This window comes from Euprymna scolopes, chromosome 34 (assembly GCF_053919585.1).
Source record: "Euprymna scolopes isolate OS-2025 chromosome 34, ASM5391958v1, whole genome shotgun sequence".
In the NCBI taxonomy this organism is placed as follows: Eukaryota; Metazoa; Mollusca; class Cephalopoda; order Sepiida; family Sepiolidae; genus Euprymna; species Euprymna scolopes.
The window spans coordinates 79,689,502-79,714,571 of NC_136515.1; the positions used below are offsets into that span (position 1 = coordinate 79,689,502).

Below are 25,070 nucleotides of genomic sequence, written 5' to 3' on the forward strand. Positions count from 1 at the left end.
CAATAACCCTTATCCTCAAGTGGCCTCCAGGCCATGATAAGTGGTGACTACCATGTAAAAAAAAACAAAACGGAATGGATCCGGATTTATTAAAAGCAACAAAAAGTATTTTGAATTAACAGCTATGTTGGGAAAGCAAAAAAAAAATATTTTGAATTAACAGCTATGTCGAGAAAGCAAAAAAAAAAAAAAAAACCCAACATTTTTCACCATTCACCAATAACATCCAGTGTGATGATGAAGACATTCGGAGGTTACATCAGCCGAAACGTTGTGGATAAAACAACCAAGATGAGAATAATAGTCTAAACAATCCAAATACTATTAATAAAATTCTAATTTATTTATGTATGTGTACATATACCAATAAAACTTTCGAATGGATGCACCGAATTGAAAAGACCTTTTTTTCTCTGACAGGTGGGAGTCCCTAGATTGTCCTTATCTATATATGGTTTGTAACAAACAACGCTGAGTTACACAAAAAGCCCGAAATAAAAGTTTTTAGGCTGTTTCGTGCAATTGTCAAAAAAGTTACCTGCCCATGTCAAGGGAATGTAGCACTGGCTGTATACAGTCGCTGTAACATCATTCAGCATACAGACAGATGGCGCAATGGATAACGTGTCTGACCATGGATCAGAAGATTCCAGATTTGAATCCTCGTTGTTATAAAGTCAGTGAATGTGTTTAATTTTTTCTTTTTCATTTTTCTTCCTTGAAGATTGTAATGCTCGGTATGGGGCAGCCAAACCAGCTGCTAACATTGCCCCGCTTTTTATTGTAACCAACCGAGAGCTCTTTTTAGTATCCTCGCTGTTGACATGGTATACAAAATGGTTGATTTTCTTTTCTCAAAACATATGAATGGGTTAAATGTTCCATTTTTATTCTCATTGGTGTGACTTCTTTTCTGTTTAGTTTGGTGTTTTATTCCTGCTTTTTTACTTTTTCGCATTATTTCATATAATTTGTTGTTGGGAAATTTATTTCAATAAGTTTGCCCTTCTTCCATTGTGTATGTATTGATATGTTTTTTAAGATTTGAGTCAGAGATTTTGAAATTTTACTTAGTTGGGGTGTTTAAAACAGCATTTGCTGCTGAATCAGCTAATTCATTTCCTTGGATACTGGTATGGCTTAGTATCCAGCAGAATATAATTCTTTTTTGACTGTTTAATTGTGTTAGTTTGTGGAGTAGTTTTACAATTAGAGGATTGCTTATTTTTTTAATTTTTAAAGATTGCGAGTCTGAAAAGATTATGTATTTAGGATTTTTATTGTTGGAGATTGAGTGTTAGAATTAGTGCATGTATTTCTGCACTGAAAAATGGAAGGTTTTTTTGGGGAGGTTTGTTTGTTTGTTTGTTTTTTGATTTGTTGAGTACTATAGCACTGGCTGTTGCATCACTTTGTTTGTCCCATTACAAAAAGGTATAGATACTAGAAATAATTGCACGACTGAAATAGTCAAGATCAAGAACAGTCATACTGAAATAACCAGGAAATGTATTAAGTCGCAGAAATTAGGAACTCACAATTTCTGGTAAATAATGGAAAATCAATAATTCCCTAAGGTCACTTGTTCTAATCCTCAAAATGCACTTACAGATGTATATTTGCATAAGATCCTTTGAAATGTCCCTGTCCCATTCCTGCAATGTCACATCCCTGTGGCAGCTTTACAAGTACTTTAATGGAATATGCTCTCATGAATTCATAGCCCTTGCGTCACCTCGACATACATACTCATACACGACAAGCAGCAAAATTCTACCCCTTCACTAAATGCTGAAAGTCTTTTACTCTAATAGTTTCTTTCCTTGGAATGCTAGACATTGGAATTCCCTCCCCATTTCCTGCCTCCCTGACTGTGCTAACCTGCAGAAGTTTAAATGTAATGTGAACAAAAATTTTACTGTTCAACTCCACACAGTCGCTTGTTAGACACAATCCCATGTACTACGTTCCAAATGAAAATATGCCTTGTTTGGAATGAAAAAGTGTAAAAACAAAAGAAAAACTGAGCACGCAGAGCCCCCTCCATGAGTGAAAAATTTATTTTCACCATGACTAATGTTTGTGCAAAATTAAAAAAAAAAACAAAGATTGGTTATTGAGAAAAGTGCGAACAAATAAACAGGGGGGGAGGGGGAGGCAACCAGAATTATTCCGGAATATCTGTTCTGGCAAAATTTTACTTTCACCATGACTAATGTTTGTGCAAATTTTTTAAAATATTCACAGCATGGTTATTGATAAAAGTGCAAATAAATAAACAGACAAATGATTTTGGGGCAATTTTATCCCTACAATTTCTCCTGTGGATGGGGGTGGGGGCAACCAGAGTTATCCTGAAAAATCCATTCTAGCAAAAATTTGCTTTCACCATGACTAATGTCTGTGCAAAATTAAAAAAAAAAAAAACAATGAACAGATGAATGTGAGTGAATTACGAGGTCCAATCCCTCCTTTGTCGGGGGACCAAAAAGAAGTGGCCAACAAATCTGGAAGAATAATTTTAGAATGTCCATCCATCTTTTATGTCATGAGTTATAATCATAAACAAAAGGAAATTAATTTTTCATATCTCGCTTAAACGCATGAAATGAATGCAATTAACAGCCAACATGTTTGGCCAATCTTTCTTTTATGTCAACTATTGTCAGTGTTTAATAAATTAATGGCTTCGAACAAAGAGAATTCAGTTTTTTTTCAGATGAGGCTGCATGCATGTGACATGTCACATGCATGCAGCCTCATCTTAAGATGATTGTTGCTCATCATCATCTTAAATGAAAAAAAACAAAAAAAAAAACAGATGCTTTAAATAGTAAATAAACTTTATTTGTCACCTGACCAGGAACTTTTCGTTTTTAATAAACCAATTGTTCTGAAACATTAGCACGTTCAGTGTAGCGACTATAGCACTCTTAATAACTTCGTTTTAATTCATGAGGCTTATCTCCTGAATACTTTTAACTTGGTGTATATATATATATATATATATATATATATATATATATATATTACTTGTTTATTGTTATATAAACATGGTCACATCCTGCTGCTACAAATAGCCACTTGTTTCAATCAAACAACAGATATCATCAGGCAACGACTTGACTATTCAAAAGTTCAATTGAACTTTTGAATAGTCAAGTCGCTGCCTGATGATATCTGTTGTTTGATTGAAACAAGTGGCTATTTGTAGCAGCAGGATGTGACCATGTTTATATAACAATAAACAAGTATTATCAGCTCTTTTTATTGAGCACTATCTAACAACCTCGTTGAATTCATTAGTCCATTACTTTTGAATAAAAAAAACCCGAGTATATATATATATATAGCTTTATGTAAAAGGAAAAGAGAAAGATCAATTCAACAAAAGGAGACTTATCCGGATATCTATATATATATATATATATATATATATACTATCAGGGAGACCCGATGTTGCCCAGGAATGATCAATAAATGTTTCACAATCCCATATTTTTATTGTTATTGAAATCGATGAAATTGACCATTTTTCAATCAAATCGACTAAGCAACATAGAAAACATACCCAACCCCCCGAAAAAACACAAAGAAAATCATTGGTTTTCTCTAGCGATTCAGAATAATTTTAATCATTATAAATACAATAATAATTTTTTTCTGCTGTCAAGAAAGGGTAAATAAATTTATTAAGCTTAAATTAAAAACTTTGTTGTTTTTAGCATGTAGCATGCAAGCATGATACCATTAACATGTATAATTATTATATATTAAAACACCGGCGGCGATTAAAAGTGGAGAAATTAAAACATCGGCAGCCATAAAGAAGGTGAAACAATATCACGGTAAGTACAAACAGGCGAAATAATATAACGCTAAATGAACTTCTATAATATAAATGATTTTACCGGTTTATATATGTATTTCAAGGCACCATCTGGCTCTGGCGGTCACACATTATTCTATTATATTCTTAGCCTTTCTACCTCTCCAAAAGTAGGTCAAGAAAGGTAAGGGGTATGGAGTGGGGGGGGGGTTGCCAATAGCTTCTAAGGTTTTTCTTGAGCTTAAGGAATAACCAAAAGTCACAGGGAGCAAGGTCTGGACTATAGGGAGGCCGAGGAACTATCTTGATGCCCATCTTGGTCAAATAGTCTGATCTTCTCTGGGCACTCTTGGGACGAACTTTGCACAAATTTTCCGCATCTTTAGTTCCTCACAAATAATTTGTTTGACATCTGTGTGGAAACTGTACATACAATTATTCTTCAGGAACTGAAGATGCAGAAGATTTGTGCAAAAGTTTGTTCCAAGGGTGTTCAGAGAAGATCAGAAAGAAAGACGTTGTCATAGCAACAGGAAGATGGCCAAACTGATCAATTCAGATCCCACAGTTCTTGATGCTCTCGTGACCTGCGATGAAAGCTGAATCTACTGCTACGACCCAGAGACAAAGAGACAAAGTTCCCAGTGGAAGCATGCTGGCTCTCCAAGACCCCAAAAAGCCAGACAGAGCAAATCTACCCAGAAACTTATGATGATCCTTTTTTTTGACAGCACGGGCATGATCTACGTGCACTAGGTTCCCACTGGACAGACAGTTAACAAGGAATACTGTGCTCAAGTTTTAAGGGAGTTCAGGAAGTGATTTCATCAGAAGAACCAAGCACTCTTCAAATCGGGTCAATGGCATTTCCACCAGGACAATGCACCAGTCCACAACTCCATCTTTGTCACAGAATATTTGACCAAGATGGACATCAATACAGTTCCTCACCCTCTCTATAATCCAGACCTTGCTCCCTGTGATTTTTGGTTATTCCCTAAGCTCAAGGAAAATCTTAGAGGCTGTCGTTGGTGAGACAACTGAGAAGTTGAAAGAGGCTGTGACACAAGGGTCATTGACACACTCACACAAGAGGACTTCCATAAGGCCTTCTAGAAGTTGGAATGGTACAGCAAGTGCATTGCAGCCAGAGGAGATTACTATGATGGGGACTAGAGTTTCATGTATGTACTATAAATGAAAGTACCCATACTAAAAAAAGTCTGAAAACTTATTGAAAGCACCTCATATATGTGTGTGCATATATATATATATATATATATATATACTAGCAGTTCAACCCGGCTTTGCTCAGGCCCTATGTACTATTCATAACTTTATGTGTATATATATATATATTAAAAAGTTTGACTCATGTCCAGATAACCTACATCTAAAATTTCCAGTGTTTAGATCCAAAATTGGTAGAGGAGTTTGTTAGAGACCGCAAAGGTCAAATCTTTTGAACTTTGACCCCTTGATAGCCAAATTTTCCGAAAAAAAAAACTGATTCAAAAGCTTGCCGTATGTCTGAATAGACTTTATGTAAAATTTCAAACGTTTAGACCAAAAATTGGCTGAGTAATTTGGTAGAGATCGCAGAGGTCAAATTTGTTTAAACTTTGACTCCAATTTTGACCCCTTAATATTTATTGTTTTGGGTTCAAATCAAATTAAAAAGTTTGATCCATGTCCAAGTAACCTACATCTAAAATTTCAAGTGTTTAGACCCAAAATTGGTGGAGGAGTTTGGTAGAGTTTTCAAAGGTTAAATCGTTGAACTTTGATCCTTGGCAGCCAAATTTCTGCCTGAAACCGGATTAAAAAGATTTTCCCAAATCTCAATAACCTTTATGTCAAATCTCGAGTTTGTAGACTGAAAATTGACAAAGTAGTTTGTTAGGGAAATGTACACACAGAGAAAATTTCACTTTTATAGATATAGATATTTATATATATTTATACTATTGAAATAAAAATGATAAATATTAATAACACAAAGCTCATTTATAAAGCTCGATAGTGAAATACTACATCTATAAATACTTTTTTTTTTATCATATACCGCTTCACTAGGAATTCATTTTTATGCTTATCTTATACAAAAAAGTTTCATCATTTTTTTTACTATATAAGCTTACAACTGCTTCAACCCATTACTAATATTTGTATGTACATAGTTCTCAGCATATGTTTTTTTTATTATTCTTATACCAGTGAGGGCATTTATCAGCACTAAATATGCATAAAATAACAACGTGACATCGACCTGTTGCTAGTGTCTCTTATCGACAGTCCAATACATTCATAATTTTAGGTTTTTGTTTTTTTCTAACCTATCATCACATACTATGCACCACATACATAATAAATCTATTATCCAGTAACATCAGTATAAATTGTGAACAAGTTTTTACAGTACCATTATTTTAATAAATGCACTGACCTTTAAAATCTCCTCCTTAAAATCTGCGTTGATTTGGTTGAAATTTTGTATGCACTTTTATTATGATACAATGTAGGAAACTAATATTATGATATCCATTCGATACACAGTTGAGATTAATAAGGATTAGTTATTATAATACCACATTTACTCTGAAAGTTATCTCAGAAACAACTGGGCTGATCTGGCTGAAATTTTGTCTGGACCTTTTTTTATTATCAGGTGCAGCGAATTAAGTATTTTGTTCTCCATTTGATGCACAGTTAGGGATTAATAGAGATTATTTACCAAAATACCACATTTACTCTAGAAGTTGTCTCTAGTAGGAATACAATTAGAAATTACTTAAGATTTTTACCTGCTCATGGTTAACAGAATTAGAGCAATCTACCCCGTGGATTAACTCCAAGGTTTCCGCTCCAAATTTTATACCTATTCTTAAGATCAATGTAAAAATTCCCAAATTACACAAAATGCACCTGAAGAATTACATTTTTTTGAAGTGTTTAAAAAAACATTCTGAAATGAAGATTGATAATTAATATTATTTGGATTCTTTAGGCTACTGTTCTCACCTTGAGTGTCATTTTCACAATCAGTTTGACAGAAAGATTCCCGAGTTCAACAAGATAGACTCACTCAAAGAAGCTCAAAGGTTACATTGACCGAAATGTTGTGAGACTGACACTCAAGACGAGAACAGTAGTCTGAAGAATCCAAATAACAAGCACCTGAAGAATGCTGGAGGTTACATCGGCTGAAACATTATGCAAATAACAATCATACAATGAAAACAGTAAAACTCTGAATAATTAAAAAAAAAAACAAACCTAACCTTTAAGTGTAAAATTTCATGTTCCATTTTCTGTTGATATATCCGCAATTCACTTTCCAAATTCTGGTTCATCTCCTGCGTTTGTATTAAATCCTGAAATAAAAAAAAAAAATCAATAAATTAAGTTCAATACAAATCAAATGATAAATGAACAATTCATTATTGTTACTAACCAGCAGAGCATTACCACTAATGACAAAGAAACAGTCTACCAGGCATGCAGATGCAGTGTGATGATGCATAGAAGTGATAGCCAGTGATACCTGGTCAGTAAGGGTTGAAGATATGTGTTGCATGGAAAAGAAGATATGAGAATGATACAATGGAAGTGTAATGTAAGACAGGTTTAGTTTGAATGATCTCTGCACACATCTCTATATTGTTATGACCTAATCTTCCTCTGAGGTCATCAGATCTAACCCTGTCTTTAAGATTCACATTACACATCTGTTGTATCATTCTCTGTGTTTATGCACTTACTGTACCGCAACCAATAATAGAATTAAAAGGAGGCTGCTATGGTGTAAGCAGATCTATTTCAAGAATAAATGGACTTAACTAGGCACAACAGATACAGTTACATGTAAACATTGAGGCAGTTATGGCATCAGAATAATGATGCATACTTCTGTAAGATAATTTTGCTAATACACTTTTTGTTAATTATACCACAGTGTTTGTCTTGATTATTACCAAGGCCGCAACACATAATGACAAAAAACTTCACCGAAAGCATAACCTTCATTGTGGCTATGGCAAAAATTTAAGTCACCAAAAAAATAAAAAGCTATAAAACTTCACAATAAAATCAGAACGTTACATTTTTTTTTTTTAATTGAAAAATATAAATAAATGCTGTATGCCATCCAATCAGTAGTGGAGTGGGGACAAAAATGGATGGTAACGTTCAATGCCACCAAGACAAAACTGGTTTCATTCAATAATTACAAGAAACCTTCTCTACCACCTATAGCAATGGCCAACGACTCTTTATCTGAGAGTACGTCTCTCAAGCTCCTTGGCCTAACGTTCACAGGAAACATGAGTTGGAACAATTACATCGAGGGCATTGCCAGGGCCGCTGCAAGGAAGGTGGGCTCTCTCTACCGTGCTAGAAAACTTCTAACACCCGAAAGTATCCTGTACCTCTATAAGGCCACTATTCGCCCATGTATGGAGTATTGCTGTCATATTTGGGCCGGTGCATCGGCTACTAGTCTCTCGCTCCTTGACAGGGTTCAAAAGAGAGTCGCAAATCTGATAGGCCCTAAACTGGCATCTAAACTTCAGCCTCTGTCCCATCGTTGAAACGTTGCATCCCTCTGCCTGTTCTACAAGTATTATAATGGTGAATGCTCTGAAGAACTGCAAGCACTTGTGTCCCCACGACGTGAACACCCTCGACAGACCCGACAAGCTGCAAAATCCCACCCCCACACTGTAGAGATCCCTAGATGTAAAAGATCTTTCTACTCCAGTAGTTTCTTCCCCAGAACTGCTAGACTTTGGAATTCCATTCCAGGTCACTGCTTCCCCAACTGTACTGACATGCAGAAGTTCAAGTGCAACGTGAACCAACATCTCGCTGCCCTAATCCCTACATAGTACCCCAGTAGATGTTTCCCCTGATAGTAGCCCCCTACACCAAAGTGGCAATGTGCCTTGTTTGGGGTGAAAATGTAATAAAAAAAAAATAAAAAAAAAAAAAGTGATTATTCCTCTTGGTTTTCTACTTACCGCTGTTAGAGCGTCCACAATAATTTTCAGGTCAGACACTTGACCAGTTAAAAGTTCTCGTGCAGTTTTTTCGGTTTGTAATTTTTCTTCAGTCTGAAATAAATTCAAGCAAAAAAGGAAAAACAGTAAAAAAAAGTTTTTTCGCCAATAAATTTTGCTGCTTGGGTTAGTCAAGGGTACGTATTCTACCCTTTCACTGTTGAGGTCCCTAGATGCCAGAAAACCTTCCACTCTAATAGTTTCCTGATTCCCTGACTGTATTAAACCTGCAAGAGTTTAAATGTAATGTGAACAGACATCTAGCTGCTAAACTCCCCACAGTCCCCTGTAGGACACTATCCCAAATACAAGTACTTTGTGTTCCAACTGACAATATGTCTTGGTTGGGATGAATGAGATTAAAAAATAAATTACAATTCTATCGTCAGTTCACAAACAAAAATCATAGTTTGCGATCAATCTTTGGAATTGTAGTTACAGAGTTTGACTCCTGAGATTCCATAAATTCGGAACCTAATTCCTTGAATTTTAAAATGTCCAACTATTATTTTAAAGCTTTACAATTACTCAGGCTGTCCGAATAGAATTATAATTTTTTTTTTTTTTTTTTAATCTTATTCACAGACATTACATTTAAACTTCTGGAGATTAGTACAGACAGCGAAGCAGGAAATTGGGATGGAATTCCAAAGTCTAGCAGTCTGATGGAACAAGCTATTAGAGTGAAAGGCTTTTCATCATCTAAGGACCTCAACATTAAAGGGGTGGAATTTTGCTGCCTGAGTTAGTTGAGGAATATATACATCAAAGAGACATGTGTGCTTTAACTTCAGGGCACATTCCATTAAAGTACTTGTAAAACAGGCACAGGGATGCGACATTGTGGTGATGGGACAGAGGTTGGAGCTTGGTTGTAAGGGCAGAAGATTTGGGATAAATATACAATGCCGATTCCAAGAAATGCTGAAAACTGAACTAAATTCTTACCTATTCACTCTTCTAAATTGTTGGAATAATGCAATTTGTTCATTTCTTTGAGCATCAGATTCTAAATGAAATACAGTCAATAACGACTGATATCTGTCACCAAAAATATCGAGCAGCATTGGTTTGAATAGATGTGGCGAAAATTGTGAGAACGCACGCTTACCTCTTAAACGGCCTCAGTGTGCGACGATGCTGAAAAGGGGCGTTATATAACAATGCAGTCTCGCAAATCTCATGTGCTCTCGTGCACATATGCAAATTTGGAGGACTCTGTGTGTTATATAAACAGGCTACCGGAGCAGATGGAACAGACGTGAAAACGAGTCTACAGAAAGTAATGACAGACGATGCTGCTGCAGTGAGCTGAGGTTTTGTGTGCTTTTTTTTCCTTTGCAACGACAAGCTATTTCGGTGTACATTTTTTACCATGGACAGATTCGACCTGAAGCGTATACCAGAGTTTGACGGGTCCCCAGCTGGGTCCTTCGGTGGTTGAATAGCTGGAGAAGGCCGGCGCGTTTGCCGGTTGTGCAAAATTAAGGATCCAGCTATGGTCATCCCATTGAGGCTCACTAAGAGGGCTTATGCCATGTACTAGAGGCGAAAATGGAGCAGATAAGCGTTGCACGGAGCATTCGGTGCGGACCATTTTGTTGCCTGGAGGCAATTCTCTGAATGTCGGCTTGGGTCAGAGGAGACTGTGGACATCTACCTGGCCGACCTGGAGAAGCTTCTCCTTGGAATAGACACTATTACAGAGCTGGGTGGAATCACCATGGACGGCGCCAGTGAAATGAGGTTTTCCCAACACAAGGAATAGGTCTGCGCGGCAATCACTCTTGATGAACCCAACTTCCACACGGAATACGGCAAGGGTACAAACGCGTGGACTGCGTTCTGGAAGTGGTCGGGTGACCAGCCACCAATGCCCTTACGGAATCGGCGGACGGAGTATCCGCCTCCCACATGGCTCAGGGGGCAGTACGAAGCGGAACTCCAGGTTTGGATGGATAATGGCTGGCTAGTTCCGTGCCCAGAGATGAGCTCGGGACACCAAGGGGGCTAATCCTCCTGATGGCCGTCAGGCAAGAGAATAAACAGATGGTCCGATCCGTCATGGATTACCGAGAACTCAATAAACACATCAACACAAACACGTCAACCCACACACGGCGAGGACTGACGTCTGCACACATAAACTGAGGGAGTGGCAGCAGCAGGGAGCGTACACAGCAATTCTGGACCTGCGAAGAGACTACCTGCAGATATGCGTCGAGAAATCGCTGTGGCCGTTCCAGACAGTTGAGATCAAAAGGTCTCGCTATTGTTTAACCAGGCTGGGATTCGGCCTGAATGTGGCCCCCAAACATTATGACAGTGATTATGCAGGCGATCCGGCGTCAGGATGAAGTCGTTCAACAGGCGTCGTCGTCGTCGTCGTCGTATATTAACAACATTTTTGTGAACGAGAGCCTTATGTCTTCCCAGCCGGTGAAAGAACACTTTGACAGCTTCGGGCTGTCGTGCAAGGAGCCAGAGCGCCTGCAAGATGGAGTGAAAGTTTTTGGCTTGCATGTGAGCGTTAGCGTAGATGGACTCTGCTGGGGAAGAGGTGGTGACATCCTGGAAGTTCCATCCAACATCACACGTCGGAGCTTTTTTCCATCAGCAGAAAACTGGTGGGCCACTTCCCCGTGTGTGGGTGGCTCCGGGTGGCGGTGGCAGCCATAAAGCGACGTGTGACTTCCATGTCAACGGAATGGGATGATGAGGTGCACGATCCCTCCCTGCGAAGCATGCTGGTGGAAGCTGTGGACAGAGTGACTGAGGACAACCTCGTGCGAGGGATCTGGTGCGTTGACGGAAGCAAGTTTACAGTCTGGGTGGACGCCAGCTCACTCGCCCTTAGCGTTGCTCTGGCGGTCGACGGATTTATCGTAGATGCCTGCTGGCTTCGGCCAGAAAATGATGCTGTGCACATAAACCTGGCTGAGCTTGATGCTACACTAAAAGGGGTAAATCTGGCGCTTTAGTGACAGGCCAGAGTGCTACACATTGTCACAGACTCTACATGCATGCATTGGTAGATAACCAATGCCTTGAGTGGGAAAGCACCGTTGACAACGAATGCATCGGCCGAAATGCTAATACAGAGACGACTTGCTACGCTGACTGAGATCATCAAGGAATTTAACCTGGCCGTAGATGTGACACTGGTGCAGTCCTCTCAGAATCATGCTGATCGCCTAACCAGAGTGCCCCGCCATTGGCTTAACCTGCTGAAAGAAGTGGACGAACCAGCACCTGTGAATTGTGCCACAGTTGGGCATCGGCTTAACCCGGACCGTGTTGCTGATGTCCATTGCCAAAGCGGGCACCCCGGTGTAAACCGAACCCTTTACTTCGCCAGGCTGGTAGATCCCTATGTGTCAAAGAGGAACATGAAATCTGTTGTGAGGAGCTGCGAAACCTGTCAGTCGATCGATCCAGCATCCGTCCGTTGGAAGAGGGGAAAACTGAGTGTGAGAGGAAATTGGAACAGGCTCGCAATGGACATAACTCACCACAACGGCGGGCATTTTTTGACGCTCATCGATTGCGGACAATCTAGATTTGCATTGTGGCGGCCCCTTCGCCAGCAGGACTCGGCCGCCGTTGTCCGTGAGCTGGAAAGTGTCTTCCTCAAGCTTGGTCCCCCTTCTGAGATACTGACCGACAACGGCACCGCCTTTGTTAGCGAGCAATTCAAACAGTTCGCAGACAGCTGGGGTATACGTCTACGATTTCAGCGTGGCCATGTGCCAAGTGGAAATGGAATTATCGAGAAAAACCACAGGGCCGTCAAGACCATCGCAGCTAGGAAGAGGTGGTCTATTGGTATAATGTCACCCCTAATACGATATTTCACCCTCTACCACGCCAGCCGAAGCACTGCACAGGTACGTCAGGGTAAGAGACATGGAGACCAGCCCACTGCCTGAGGCGACGAGAGAGTATAAAAAAGGGGGATGCCGTCTGGGTTAGAACCTCCGCAGCAAGTGCTCCTCACGCTACGGAACCGGGCGTGTTACTGAGGCGATCAGCTCATAATCGGTGCAGGTTGATGGGGTGCCCCATCACATCAAGGATCGTCGACTGGCATCACAAGCGCAGCTGCTACTTGGCGATGAGAGCGAGACTGGATCCGAGACCAGTGAACCATCATTTTGGGTTACGCCGACTTCGTCGGACAGCGATCCTGAGATTAGCAGCGTTAGGTCCACCAACCCTGAAACCGAGGATGAAAGTACAGGCGAGGACGAAGCCCCCAGTCCCCCTCTCTGAAGAAGCACCTGAAGAAAAAGACCATCGCGTCCCTGCCCTCTCTGTGATGATGATGGTGGGAGTGTGGCGAAAATTGTGGGAATGCAAGCTTACCTCTTAAACGGCCTCGGTGTGTGCTTTGTCGACGCAGCGTCATGATGCTGAAAAGGGTCAAAGATGGCACCTGCGGCGTTATATAACAATGCAGTCTTACCGAATCTTGTGTGCTCTCGTGCACATATGCAAATTTGGAGGACTCTGTGTTTTATAAAAACAGGCCACTGGAGCAGACGGGACAGACGTGAAAACGAGTCTACAGAAAGTACTGACGGACGACGCTGCTGCAGTGAGCTGAAGTTTTGTGTGCTTTTTTTTCCTTTGCAACTACAATAGAAAGAAACTCACCTGTCTCAAATAACGCGATAACTTAATAACGGAATTGAGTAATGCCATTGTATATCCAGAAAATGTTTCTCGGTGCTCCTTCTCTGCGGTCACTGTTCCAGTATTCTGTTCATAAAGCGTCATTTCCAATTGAAGTTCTTCAAGAACCTGAAATTCAAAAAAAAAAAAATAAGCAAGAAAGTTTTTCTATTTTTTACTTTTTGGTCTTTGATAAACAACGAGGAGGGAAAAAGAATGCGACTGTGTTTTGTTATATTGTTTTATACAAGAAAATCTACTCGACTTTGCTCGGGTTAGAAAAGTATCGATAGTCATCAAAAAGTGTTCGATATCCTAAGAATAAAAGATATGTCCAAACACAACTTCATTTCTTCTTTTTGTTTTATATTGTCCTGGGAAAAGCAGGGTAGGCCTGCAATCAGCAGATAAAGACAGTGTTGGCATTATTATGCATAAAAATTGCCTCGGTCTAGAAGAATTTTTCCTCCACTAATCAATGACAGAAAAGACCAGCATTCTAAATTCTTGATTTTAAAAACAGATTTTAATATACGGAAAATCATGTTCCCACAAAAAATTTTGTAGTCTACATTAAAAAATATTTATTCCAGCTACCAAAAAATAATATACAATACAATCCTGGGATACGGTGGCCCTAGGATACCGTTTTTTCAGGTTACGATGCGGAATATGATGTTTTTCTGGCTCCTGGTTACATTATTTGCCCCGCCTTACGATGTTATTTATAATGTTATTTGATTATATACATGTGTATTATATACTGCACTGTATTTTGCTACTAATTTTTAATGACGTGTCCCAGGGTTCTACTGTAATGATTAAAATATAAAATAATTCTTCATCATTTGTTTATTTAAAAATGTTTTTGAATTAAAAAGAAAAAACATTTTACATAAACAAAAATAAATTTTGCCGTGGAAAAAAAAACAAACTCGTTTTTTTATGTTTGTTTACAGAATATCATGTGAGTGTGTGCGTGTGTGCAAAGGTGAAGGTCAACTGATGTCAACTGTTCTTCTTGTTTCCCCCACTGGCTGGGGGCTCTTTAAACCTTAATTGATCACTAAAATTTTTGTCATCATAAGCACATGCTTGAATATATATATATATATATATATATATATATATATATATATATATATATATATATATATATATATACTAGCGGGGCTATCCGGCGTTGCTCGGAACCATATAAACAATAAGAAAATTGAAGTGTATTTTGAACATATTTGTTATTCTTAGGAGAGGAACTTTCAATGTCTATGTCTCATTTGCTATTTCGAGCAAAAGAATATTTTACCTACCCTAGGACGGGTATTACACGTATGAGATAATAATATATACATAGTTATAAAAACTATATATATTCAAAAAATATATATTCCTAACTGTGCCCCCCCCACTTCCTTTCCAAATGTTACTGTTCTATAAAATTTTGGAGACTTCCTACGTATCTGCATTTTAATGTGTGCAAAATGAGACAAAAGGTCATTTTTTTTTTTTAATGAAAGAGGCATTCTGAACGGGATGAGAAATTAAAAATAGGTTCTTCTCTCTACGTTTTAACTTCCATGAGCATGAATATGTACAGATACGAATTTGTACACACGTTAACTGCAGATAACCCATACGGTTATCAGTTGAGAGCCAGCATTTAAACCCTTCTCTCCAGTGTGTTCAGTTACATAAAAACCAAAGAAAGGGCAAAAGAGCAATTCAGTTATCAGGGATGTTTTCGTATACAACCTCAACCCCCCACCCCACCCACCCACACACACACACACACACACAAAAAAAAAAGAAGGAAACGACTGAGTACAGTTATGAACAGCTGCGGTCATTGAAAGCACTAGAGGATTCCTCTTCCAATATATGCAGTGATGCAAATAAATTTTTAATTTAGTATTGGTGATGCACAATTTTAATTTTAATGACTTTCTAGGACATTTTATGAGACCACTATGAAAAACTTGGCAAACAGTGTGGGGGTGCATGGGTAACAATTTTCTGCATCCTTTTAAGAGTTTTATGTGTCTCTGACAGCACGTGTAACTATCAGCATCTCTGATTTTATATTTATATATATATACTAGCAAAAGTACCCATCGTTGACTGTGTTCAAAAACAGCCTACAGAAAATGGACTCTGATTTATGAAAGTATGATAGGTTATGAAAAGGAAGGGTTGTAAATAGATAGCTTCGAATTTGGGGGTATCAAAACCAAAGCAAAATACGATGAACATAAAAAATAAAATAGATAAACCACATAATTTACTATACCATACCTGTTCACACTGAAACACTTATCACAATATTCTGTGGATCTATATTAAAAAACCTTGTTAAACTTTGTGACATATTTCCATTCTATGGAGGTCAGGTGCAAACGAACACCCCATAATTTTATTATGCCATATTTCTTCAAACTGAAACATAATTATCAATGTATACTTACGCAGATAGATATGAAAAGTCTTTATTAAAGTTTGTGCCTATTTCCATCCCATGGAGGCCAGGCGCGAACGCAGACCCCACAATTTTATTATATCATCCCTATTTAAGTTAAAACATACTTATCAAAGTATTCTTATGTACATCTATATCAAAAACACTTGTAAACGTATTTTTTTAATTTTTTATTTCCATACTTTGTGGACCAGGCGCGAACGCAGACCCCACAATTTTAATGAACCACCGTTCTGTCAGATCAAATATACCCATTCCTGTGTCTCAGTACATCTTCTATCATTATATGCAATCAGTTTTTTAAAATAGTCAACCATATAGGAGCCTATTCGTGACCACACACATTCAGCTTTATATATATATATATATATATATATATATATATATATATATATATATATATATATATATCTCACAAAACAGTGTTTCATGATAAACAACTGATGATCCCTTTAAGAACATTGGTACTGACGTTTGTTCATGTAAATAAAATTATTCAGTGCTGCAGAATTGATTCACTTACTGACAAAATAATTTTCCAACAAAGGACATGTTTTTAATAGTTTTAAAGGTTGTAACTTCTAAGACTATATATACACACATACATACATATATATAGGAAACCTGATGAAAATAAAAACTGAATAAATTACAATATTTATTAAACCATCAAATATTGAAATAAGGAAATAAAGACGGATTTTCAAAGATAGGCTTTAGATTAGATGGCCTGGTGTATCTTTTGTTCTTAGACAGGTTTCAAAAAAGAGTCACTAATCTAATAAGTCCCGTACTAGCAATGAAACCCTAACCCTGACCCAGTGGCGAAATGTTGCATCTTTGTTTCTGTTTTGCATAGACGTTAATATATTTAGAGTTAGTTTTGCAAGTTTATGACAGTAAGACGTTATTTTTTAAGGTTTATTCCTAGATTAATTTAGGATTAAGAACTCTGTTCCGTCTGCCTGCTTCCCACCGGATTACAACTTGGATGTCTTCAAGTCCAATGTTAACAAATTCCTAATGAACCGCCCCCTTAAGTAAACACTTCATCAAATCTCCACACTAACGTAATGTACTTGCAATAACCCTTATCCCTGAGTGGCTTCCGGGCCTTGATAAGTGGTGATCACTGTATAAAGAAAAAAAAAAAAAAGGATTTGCTTCTTGGCTACATATATAATTTTCCTTGCAAATTATATTAAAGAATAAAGTTAGATTTTCTTTTGATAAAATATTAGTCAAAATTTGGAAAACTTTTCTTTGGATACAATATAATTTTTTTTTTTGCGGGGGGGGGGGGTACAAGATTTGAGGGAAATTTCTTGAAGGATGCAGACCCTCAGAAAAAAAAAAAAAAAAGGTTTGGAACCACTCGTTTAGAATTTAGATATATATTTTTTTTTATATAATGTGTTATGGAAAACCTATTTTTAAGTTCATTCTTGAAGCATTTCAGCGATTCCTCAAAAGACTGTGGAATGGTAACACTTCTTTTCTTCTGATGTCTTTAAGTAGCAAAAATAAAAAATAATAAAAACTTCTCCCGCCCAAAAAAGCAAAAAAAAAAAAAAAAAAAATAGTAAGTTTGGCCTAAAATTGATAAGAGGATGTTTTTCAAAGTGCAATGGATGCCAGCTGAAACAAGTTTGCAAAATTTTATCTTGCATATCCCTGTTTACGCAAATATCTTGCATGAAACCAAGTTACTACAGATTTCCAAAGAAAAAACATTTAATATAAGTTTCACGCAACGTTTTTTAACGAGCAATTTCACTTTATACATAAGCATTAAACACATTTGGTTTAAAATAACTACAAATTATTTTACTATGAAAAAAATTGTAGTAAAATCATTTCCAATTCATTTCTATAGCAAAATATTTTATAAACATTTATATTTTTTAACATAAATTATTGTTTCTCTTGGTATAAGCATTTATATAATATAGTTTAACCCTCTAGAGCCACCCGTGCCATAGATGGCACGATCCTAATCAGGAAGATTAGAGCCAAAGGGGGCAGATATGACACATTTCATAACTTTAAAGTTTTTGAATGAATTCACTTTTTTTGTTTAGATTCATGATTCTCGATCCAATAAAATCTATAATTCCAAATTTCAGAATTTTTATTAATATGTTTTAATATGTTTTAATATGTATGAATAAGTATTGATATGTTCAGGCCCTAGAGGGTTAGCACAATTCTCAATGTTTATAATAAATAAAATTAATCACCAATGCTTTTTGATAATAAAATCAATTTCCAATGTTTTTCTAAAATAAAATCAATTCGGAATGCTTTTTTTTTCTTTTTTTTTTAAGGGGGTTACCGCATATCAAGGCCCGTAGGCCACTCGAGGATAAGGGTTAGTGTGTATATGTAATCATTGGGATAGTAGTGTAGCAATCGTTTGTGGTGGAAATTCGGTATAATCAGATTATTTGTGAGGACGGTTCAATAAGAACTGGTTTACGTTGAACCTGAAGACAATATTGTTAGTGGAACAGAGTTCCCAATATTTTTCTATAATACAATTAATACCCAATGTTTTTCTTATAGTAAAAAATTTAACAATAAATTGCTGTTTTTAGCATTACGGTAGAACCCTGGGATACGGCGGACCTAGGATACATTTTTTTTCAGGTTATGATGTGGAATACAATGTTTTTCAGGCCTCTGGTTACGGTATTTGCCCCGCCTTATGATACTATTTATAACGTTATTTGATTATATACATATGTATTATATACTGTACTGTATTTTGTTACTAATTTTTTAAATGCCGTATTCCGGGGTTCTCTTGTACTTGATTTTTAAAAATTAAAAAAGAAAAGCATTTCATGAAACTGCAGTAAACCTATTTTGAGTTCATCTCCCTTAAACAAATTATGTTTAGTATTCTACCAGTGATACCGTATGATCTAATTTTCCTGAGGAGACCCTCATACCATACCCTTTGCCTTAGATATATCTAGAGCTACCGCTCTGCCCCCCCCCCCTGGCTTTGTCCAGTGAGTGGTATATACGTTCATCTCCCTTAAACAAAGCTTTTGTTTTTTGTTTTTGCTCCTGTGAAAAATGTTGCTACAAGAAAGGATAATTGTTCTTTCTTTTTAAATAACTAAACAAAAAAGAAAAGAAAAGAAAAAAACTTCATCAAAATAAAAAAAATTCAAACAAAGGAAGTAAGAGTGAAGTGTACTTTTAGATGATGTCAAGCGCACACTACGAAATACCATTAAGAAAAAAGTGCTTATCTCCAGTTACAAATAAAAAATATCTATAAAAATAATTGTGTGACCACTTCTTGTCTGTCTGTATGTGTGTATACATTTGCCATCTCAACGTAACTAGAGTTCAAAATAGACTTCGTAGCCTAGTAGGAGATGCCCTTTTCTTTTCCTGCAACCTTTTCCCCACAGAAGAGACATTACGAGCCTGTCTCTGCATCTCAATTTTATTTTCATGGAAAGTGCTCGTCTGAGCTTCAATCTATGATCCCTTTTTGCCAAACTTTCATGAAAAACACTCGTTTAGCCGAAACCACTATCAATAATTTCCCCCACTCTTTATCTGTGTCTAAACCGAAACACAGATTCCATGAATAAAGTTTCTTTCTTAGAACTTAACGCCTGTGGAACTGTTCCGTTTTCCTGCTTTCCAGCTGACAACAATATGGTTGTCTTCAAGTCTAACGTAAACAAGTTCTTGATGAGCCGTTCCCTTAAGTAATCCAATTTACCAAATCTCCACTACTAATGATTACGATATTGTCCGATTGACTACTGTACACTCATTAACCCTTATCCTCGAGTGGCCTATGGGTCTTGATAAGTGGTGACTCCTTTGAAAAAAAAAAATTCTTATTTTATTACTATATATATATTATACTTACATATGAAAGGCACTTTGTATGTGTGCATTGTGTACATTTCTCTACCAAATAACTCTGTCAATTTTCAGTCTAGAGACTCGAGATTTGACATAAGGAGTATTGAGATTTATGAAAATCTTTTTAATCAGTTTTCGGCCAGAAATTTCGCTGTCAAGGGGTCAAAGTTCAACGATTTGACCTTTGAAAACTCTACCAAACTCCTCCGCCAATTTTGGGTTTAAACACTTGAAATTTTAAATGTAGGTTATTTGGACATGGATCAAACTTTTTAATTTGATTTAAGCCCCAAGGGATCAAAATTGGAGTCAAAATTTTAAAAAAATTGACCTCGGCAGTCTCTACGAAATTACTCAGCCAATTTCTGGTCTAAACATTTGAAATTTTACATAAAGGATATTCAGAGATAGGGAAAGCTTATTAATCAGTTTGGGTAAAAAATTTGAGCTGCCAAGGGGTCAAAGTTCAAAAGATTTGACTTTGGCGGTGTCTAGCAAACTACTCAGCCAAATTTGTGTCTAAACATTTGAATTTATACATAACAGGTATTCAGACATGACTCAAGCATTTTAATCAGTTTTGGGGTGAAAATTTGGCTGCCAAAAGGTCAAAGTTGAAAGAGTTGGCCTTTGCAGGAAGGTAACTTGGACATGGGTAAAACTTTATATTTTGATTTGAGACCAATAAATGTTAAGGAGTCAAAATTGGGGTCAAAGTTAAAAAAAACACTGACCTCTGCGGTCTCTACGAAATTACTCAGACAAATTTTGGTCTAAACATTTGAAATCTTACATAAAGTGTATTCACACGTAGGGCAAGTTATAAACAATATACAGGGCCCGAGCAAAGCCGAGCTGAACTGCTAGTAATCTATATACCTATAAAAGTGAAATTGTCTGTGTGTCTGTGTACATTTCTATACCAAATTACTTTTTCAATTTTCGATTTGATCTTTGAAAACTTTACCAAACTCTTCCACCAATTTTGAGTCTAAATATTTGAAATTTTAGATGTAGGTTACTTGAACATGGATCAAACTTTTTAATTTGATTTGAGTGCAAAACAATAAATGTTAAAGGGTTGAAATTGGGGTAAAAGTTTTAAAAAATTTGACCTCTGAGTCGCTGCCATTTTGATTTTTTTTTTAAACCGGTTCGTGAATTAAAAAAAAAGATATAATTTTTTTACAAACTACTTAAAAATACAAACCAATGAACTTTTCTATCATAAAAGTAACCTTTATTGACTATGGTAACATTTATTTCTTGTATATTTATATTATTATATATATAACATTTTCTCTTTGTAAGGAAACTTCATTTTGTTGGTCACTATTGGCTACGAATGGAAACAAAGTTGATATAAAAAAATATATTTTTGTGAAAATTATCTTTACTTTCATCATATTTTGCTTAGGGTAAAATTTTTGAGTATCAAAACCTATCTCTTTACAAACCCCTCCTTTTCATAACCTATCATACTTTCATCAATCACAGTCCATTTTCTGTAGGCTGTTTTTGAACCCAGTCAACGACAGGTACGTCTGCTAGTATATATATATATATATATATATATATATAAAAGTGAACGTGTCTGTCTGTGTACATTTCCCTACGCAATTACTCTGTCAATTTTTAGTCTACAGACTCGAAATTTGATATACAGGGTACTGAGTTTTAGGAAAATCGATGTAATTGGGTGTCGGCCAAAAATTTCGCTGTTAAGGGGTCAAAGTTCAACGATTTGACCTTTGAGAACTCTACCAAACTCCTCCAACAATTTGGGATCTAAACACTTGAAATTTTAGATATAGGTTCCTTGGACATAGATGTAATGTAATAACTTAGTTTGAGACCAAAACATTTAATGTTAAGGGGTCATAATAGAGGTCAAAGTTATAAAAATTTACCGTTTTTCTTTTATTTTTTCTTTTATTTTTTTTTGCTCAGCATACACCTCCAAACACCCGGGCAACGCCGGGCACCCATGCTAGTATATCTATATTTCTATAAAAGTAAACATGTCTGTCTGTCTGTCTGTGTGTCTATGTTTTTTTTTTTTTTTTTTTACACAGTGATCACCACTTATCAAGGCCCGGAAGCCACTCAGGGATAAGGGTTATTGCAAGTACATTACATTAGTGTGGAGATTTGATGAAGTGTTTAATTAAGGGGGCGGTTCATTAGGAATTTGTTAACATTGGACTTGAAGACATCCAAGTTGTAGTCCGGAGGGAAGCAGGCAGACGGAACAGAGTTCCACAGGCGTGCAGTTCTAAGAAAGAAGCTTTGTTCATGGAATCCGCGTTTTGATTTAGGCACAGATATAGAGTGGGGGAAATTTTTCACAGTGGATTCAGCTAGACGGGTGTTTTTCGTGAAAGATTGGCGAGGGGGGACCAGAGATTGGATGTACATTTCCCTACGCAATAACTGTCAATTTTAAGTCTACAGACTCGAAATTTGATATACAGGGTACTGAGATTTGGAAAAATCATTGTAATCCGTTTTCGGCCCAAAATTTGGCTGTTAAGGGGTCAAAGTTCAACGATTTAACTTTTGAGAACTCTATGAAACTCCTCCGACAATTTTGGATCTAAAGACTTGAAATTTTAGATATAGGTTCCTTGGACATGGATCTAACTTAATAACTTGATTTGAGCCTAAAACAATAAATGTTAAGGGGTCATAATAGGGGTCCAAGTTAAAAAAATTTACCTTTTTTTTTTTTCTTTTTGCTGGACATACACCTCCAAACACCGGGGCAACGCCGGGCTGAAATGCTAGTATATATATATATATATATATATATATATATATATATATATATATATAGGTAAGAATGTTAAGTTATGATTATGCATTTCTTTTTGTTTTTGGAATGCAGTTTTACTGAGATGCCCATATAAAGTCATGAGCATAACATTAAGGCTAGAACAATGATTTTCTTTGTTAGAAATGTGCATGAACATAAATATATATATATATATATATATATATATATATATATATATATATATATATATATATATATATATAAAATAAAAATGACAATTAGATTTACCAAAATGATCCAAGATGGTAAAATTAAAGTATATTATAAATATTAAAGAATTAATATTTATAAAGTTATCTCGGCCAGATGTAAAAGCTCGATAAAACCAAATAGGAGATAGAGCTTATAATACGAGCAAACAGTTAATAAAACATGTTAAAAAACACTTTCAAAAAGAGTTAAAAACATATTTATTCTGAAAAGGAAACACTAGATAAGTGGATAGTCCTTAATCCGCGGAGTTTCGAAGAAAGAAAGAAAGTATTTCTTTGAAACTCCGCGGATTAAGGACTATTCACTTATTAAGTGTTTCCTTTTCAGATTAAATATGTTTTTAACTCTTTTTCAAAGTGTTTTTTAACATGTTTTATTAACTGTTTGCTCATATATATATATATATATATACTAGCAAAAGTACCCATCGTTGACTGGGTTCAAAAACAGCCTACAGAAAATGGACTCTGATTTATGAAAGTATGATAGGTCATGAAAAGGAAGGGTTGTAAAGAGATAGCTTTGAATTTGGGGGTATCAAAACCAAAGCAAAATATGATGAAAGTAAGAATAAAATAGATAAACCCCATAATTTATTATACGATACCTGTTCACACTAAAACACTTATCACAATATTCTGTGGATCTATATTAAAAAACCTTGTTAAACTTCGTGACATATTTCCATTCTAGGTGCGAACGAATACCCCATAATTTTATTATACCATATTTCTTCAAACTGAAACATAATTATCAAAGTATACTTACGCAGATAGATATGAAAAGTCTTTATTAAAGTTTGTGCCTATTTCCATTCTATGGAGGCCAGGCATGAACGCAGACCCCACAATTTTATTATACCATCCCTATTTAAGTTAAAACATACTTATCAAAGTACTTTTATGTACATCTATATCAAAAACACTAGTAAACGTTTTTTTTTTAATTTTTAAATTTTTTATTTCCATACTTTGTGGACCAGGCGCGAACGCAGACCCCACAATTTTAATGAACCACCGTTCTGTCAGATCAAACATACCCATTCCTGTGTCTCGATACATCTTCTATCATATGTGATCAGTTTTCTATAATAGTCAACCACATAGGAGCCTATTCGTGACCAGACACACACACAGACATTCAGTTTTATATCATAGATTATATATATATTTATTTATTTATATATAACTACTTAATTTACTCACATAAAATTAATATACGAAAGTATAAATTTATGCGTAAACTTTAAGTATTTACTTCAAAAGTGCTCAATACGTAGGTAGAGCTAGTTAGTAAGTTATAAAATATATATGGCGATTAGGCTACACTGAATATTCCGCGTTTCATCCACTCTAGGATTCTTTATAAAAAAAAAACGCATAAGCCTGAAGAGTCCTAGAGTGGATGAAATGCGGAATAGTCATTGTAGCTTAATCGCTACATATATTTTATAACTTACTATATATATACATATACATATATATATATATATATATACATATATATACATATAAATATACATATATATACATATATACATATATATATACATACATACATATATACATATATATATACATACATATATACATACATACATATATACATATATACATACATATATACATATATATATACATACATACATATATACATATATATATACATACATATATACATATATATATACATATACATACATATATACATATATATATATACATTATATATATATACATACATTATATATATATACATACATATATACATATATATATACATATTTATACATACATATATATATACATATACATACATATATACATACATATATACATATATATATACATATATACATATATATATACATATATACATATATATATATATACATACATATAGTGAATAGCAAAAGTATTTGGTACATTGTTTTTTTCATATTTCTAAAAAAATATAAAGTTTATTTGAATGAAATTTACACTCAATCTCTGAAGATATATTATCTATCTTAAAACAAAAGGGAGGTTTATATATAGTTAGTTGACAAATATTTAACAAAAGATAATATACAATAATATCAGAGTGTCTCCA

At 35.7% G+C, this 25,070-nt stretch overlaps 1 protein-coding gene across 1 annotated transcript in view; it reads right to left on the reverse strand.

Moving 5' to 3' along the window:
* LOC145259307 (spindle and centriole-associated protein 1-like) overlaps positions 1-25,070 on the reverse strand; it is a 147,152-nt gene that overhangs the window by 42,017 nt on the left and 80,065 nt on the right. The window contains exons 11-13 of the mRNA XM_080117191.1: positions 13,543-13,689; positions 8,848-8,940; positions 7,111-7,203 (exon numbers count right to left, since the gene is read on the reverse strand). Of these exons, the coding sequence (XP_079973317.1) occupies positions 7,111-7,203; positions 8,848-8,940; positions 13,543-13,689 (333 nt within the window). The remainder of the gene's footprint in view (positions 1-7,110; positions 7,204-8,847; positions 8,941-13,542; positions 13,690-25,070) is intronic.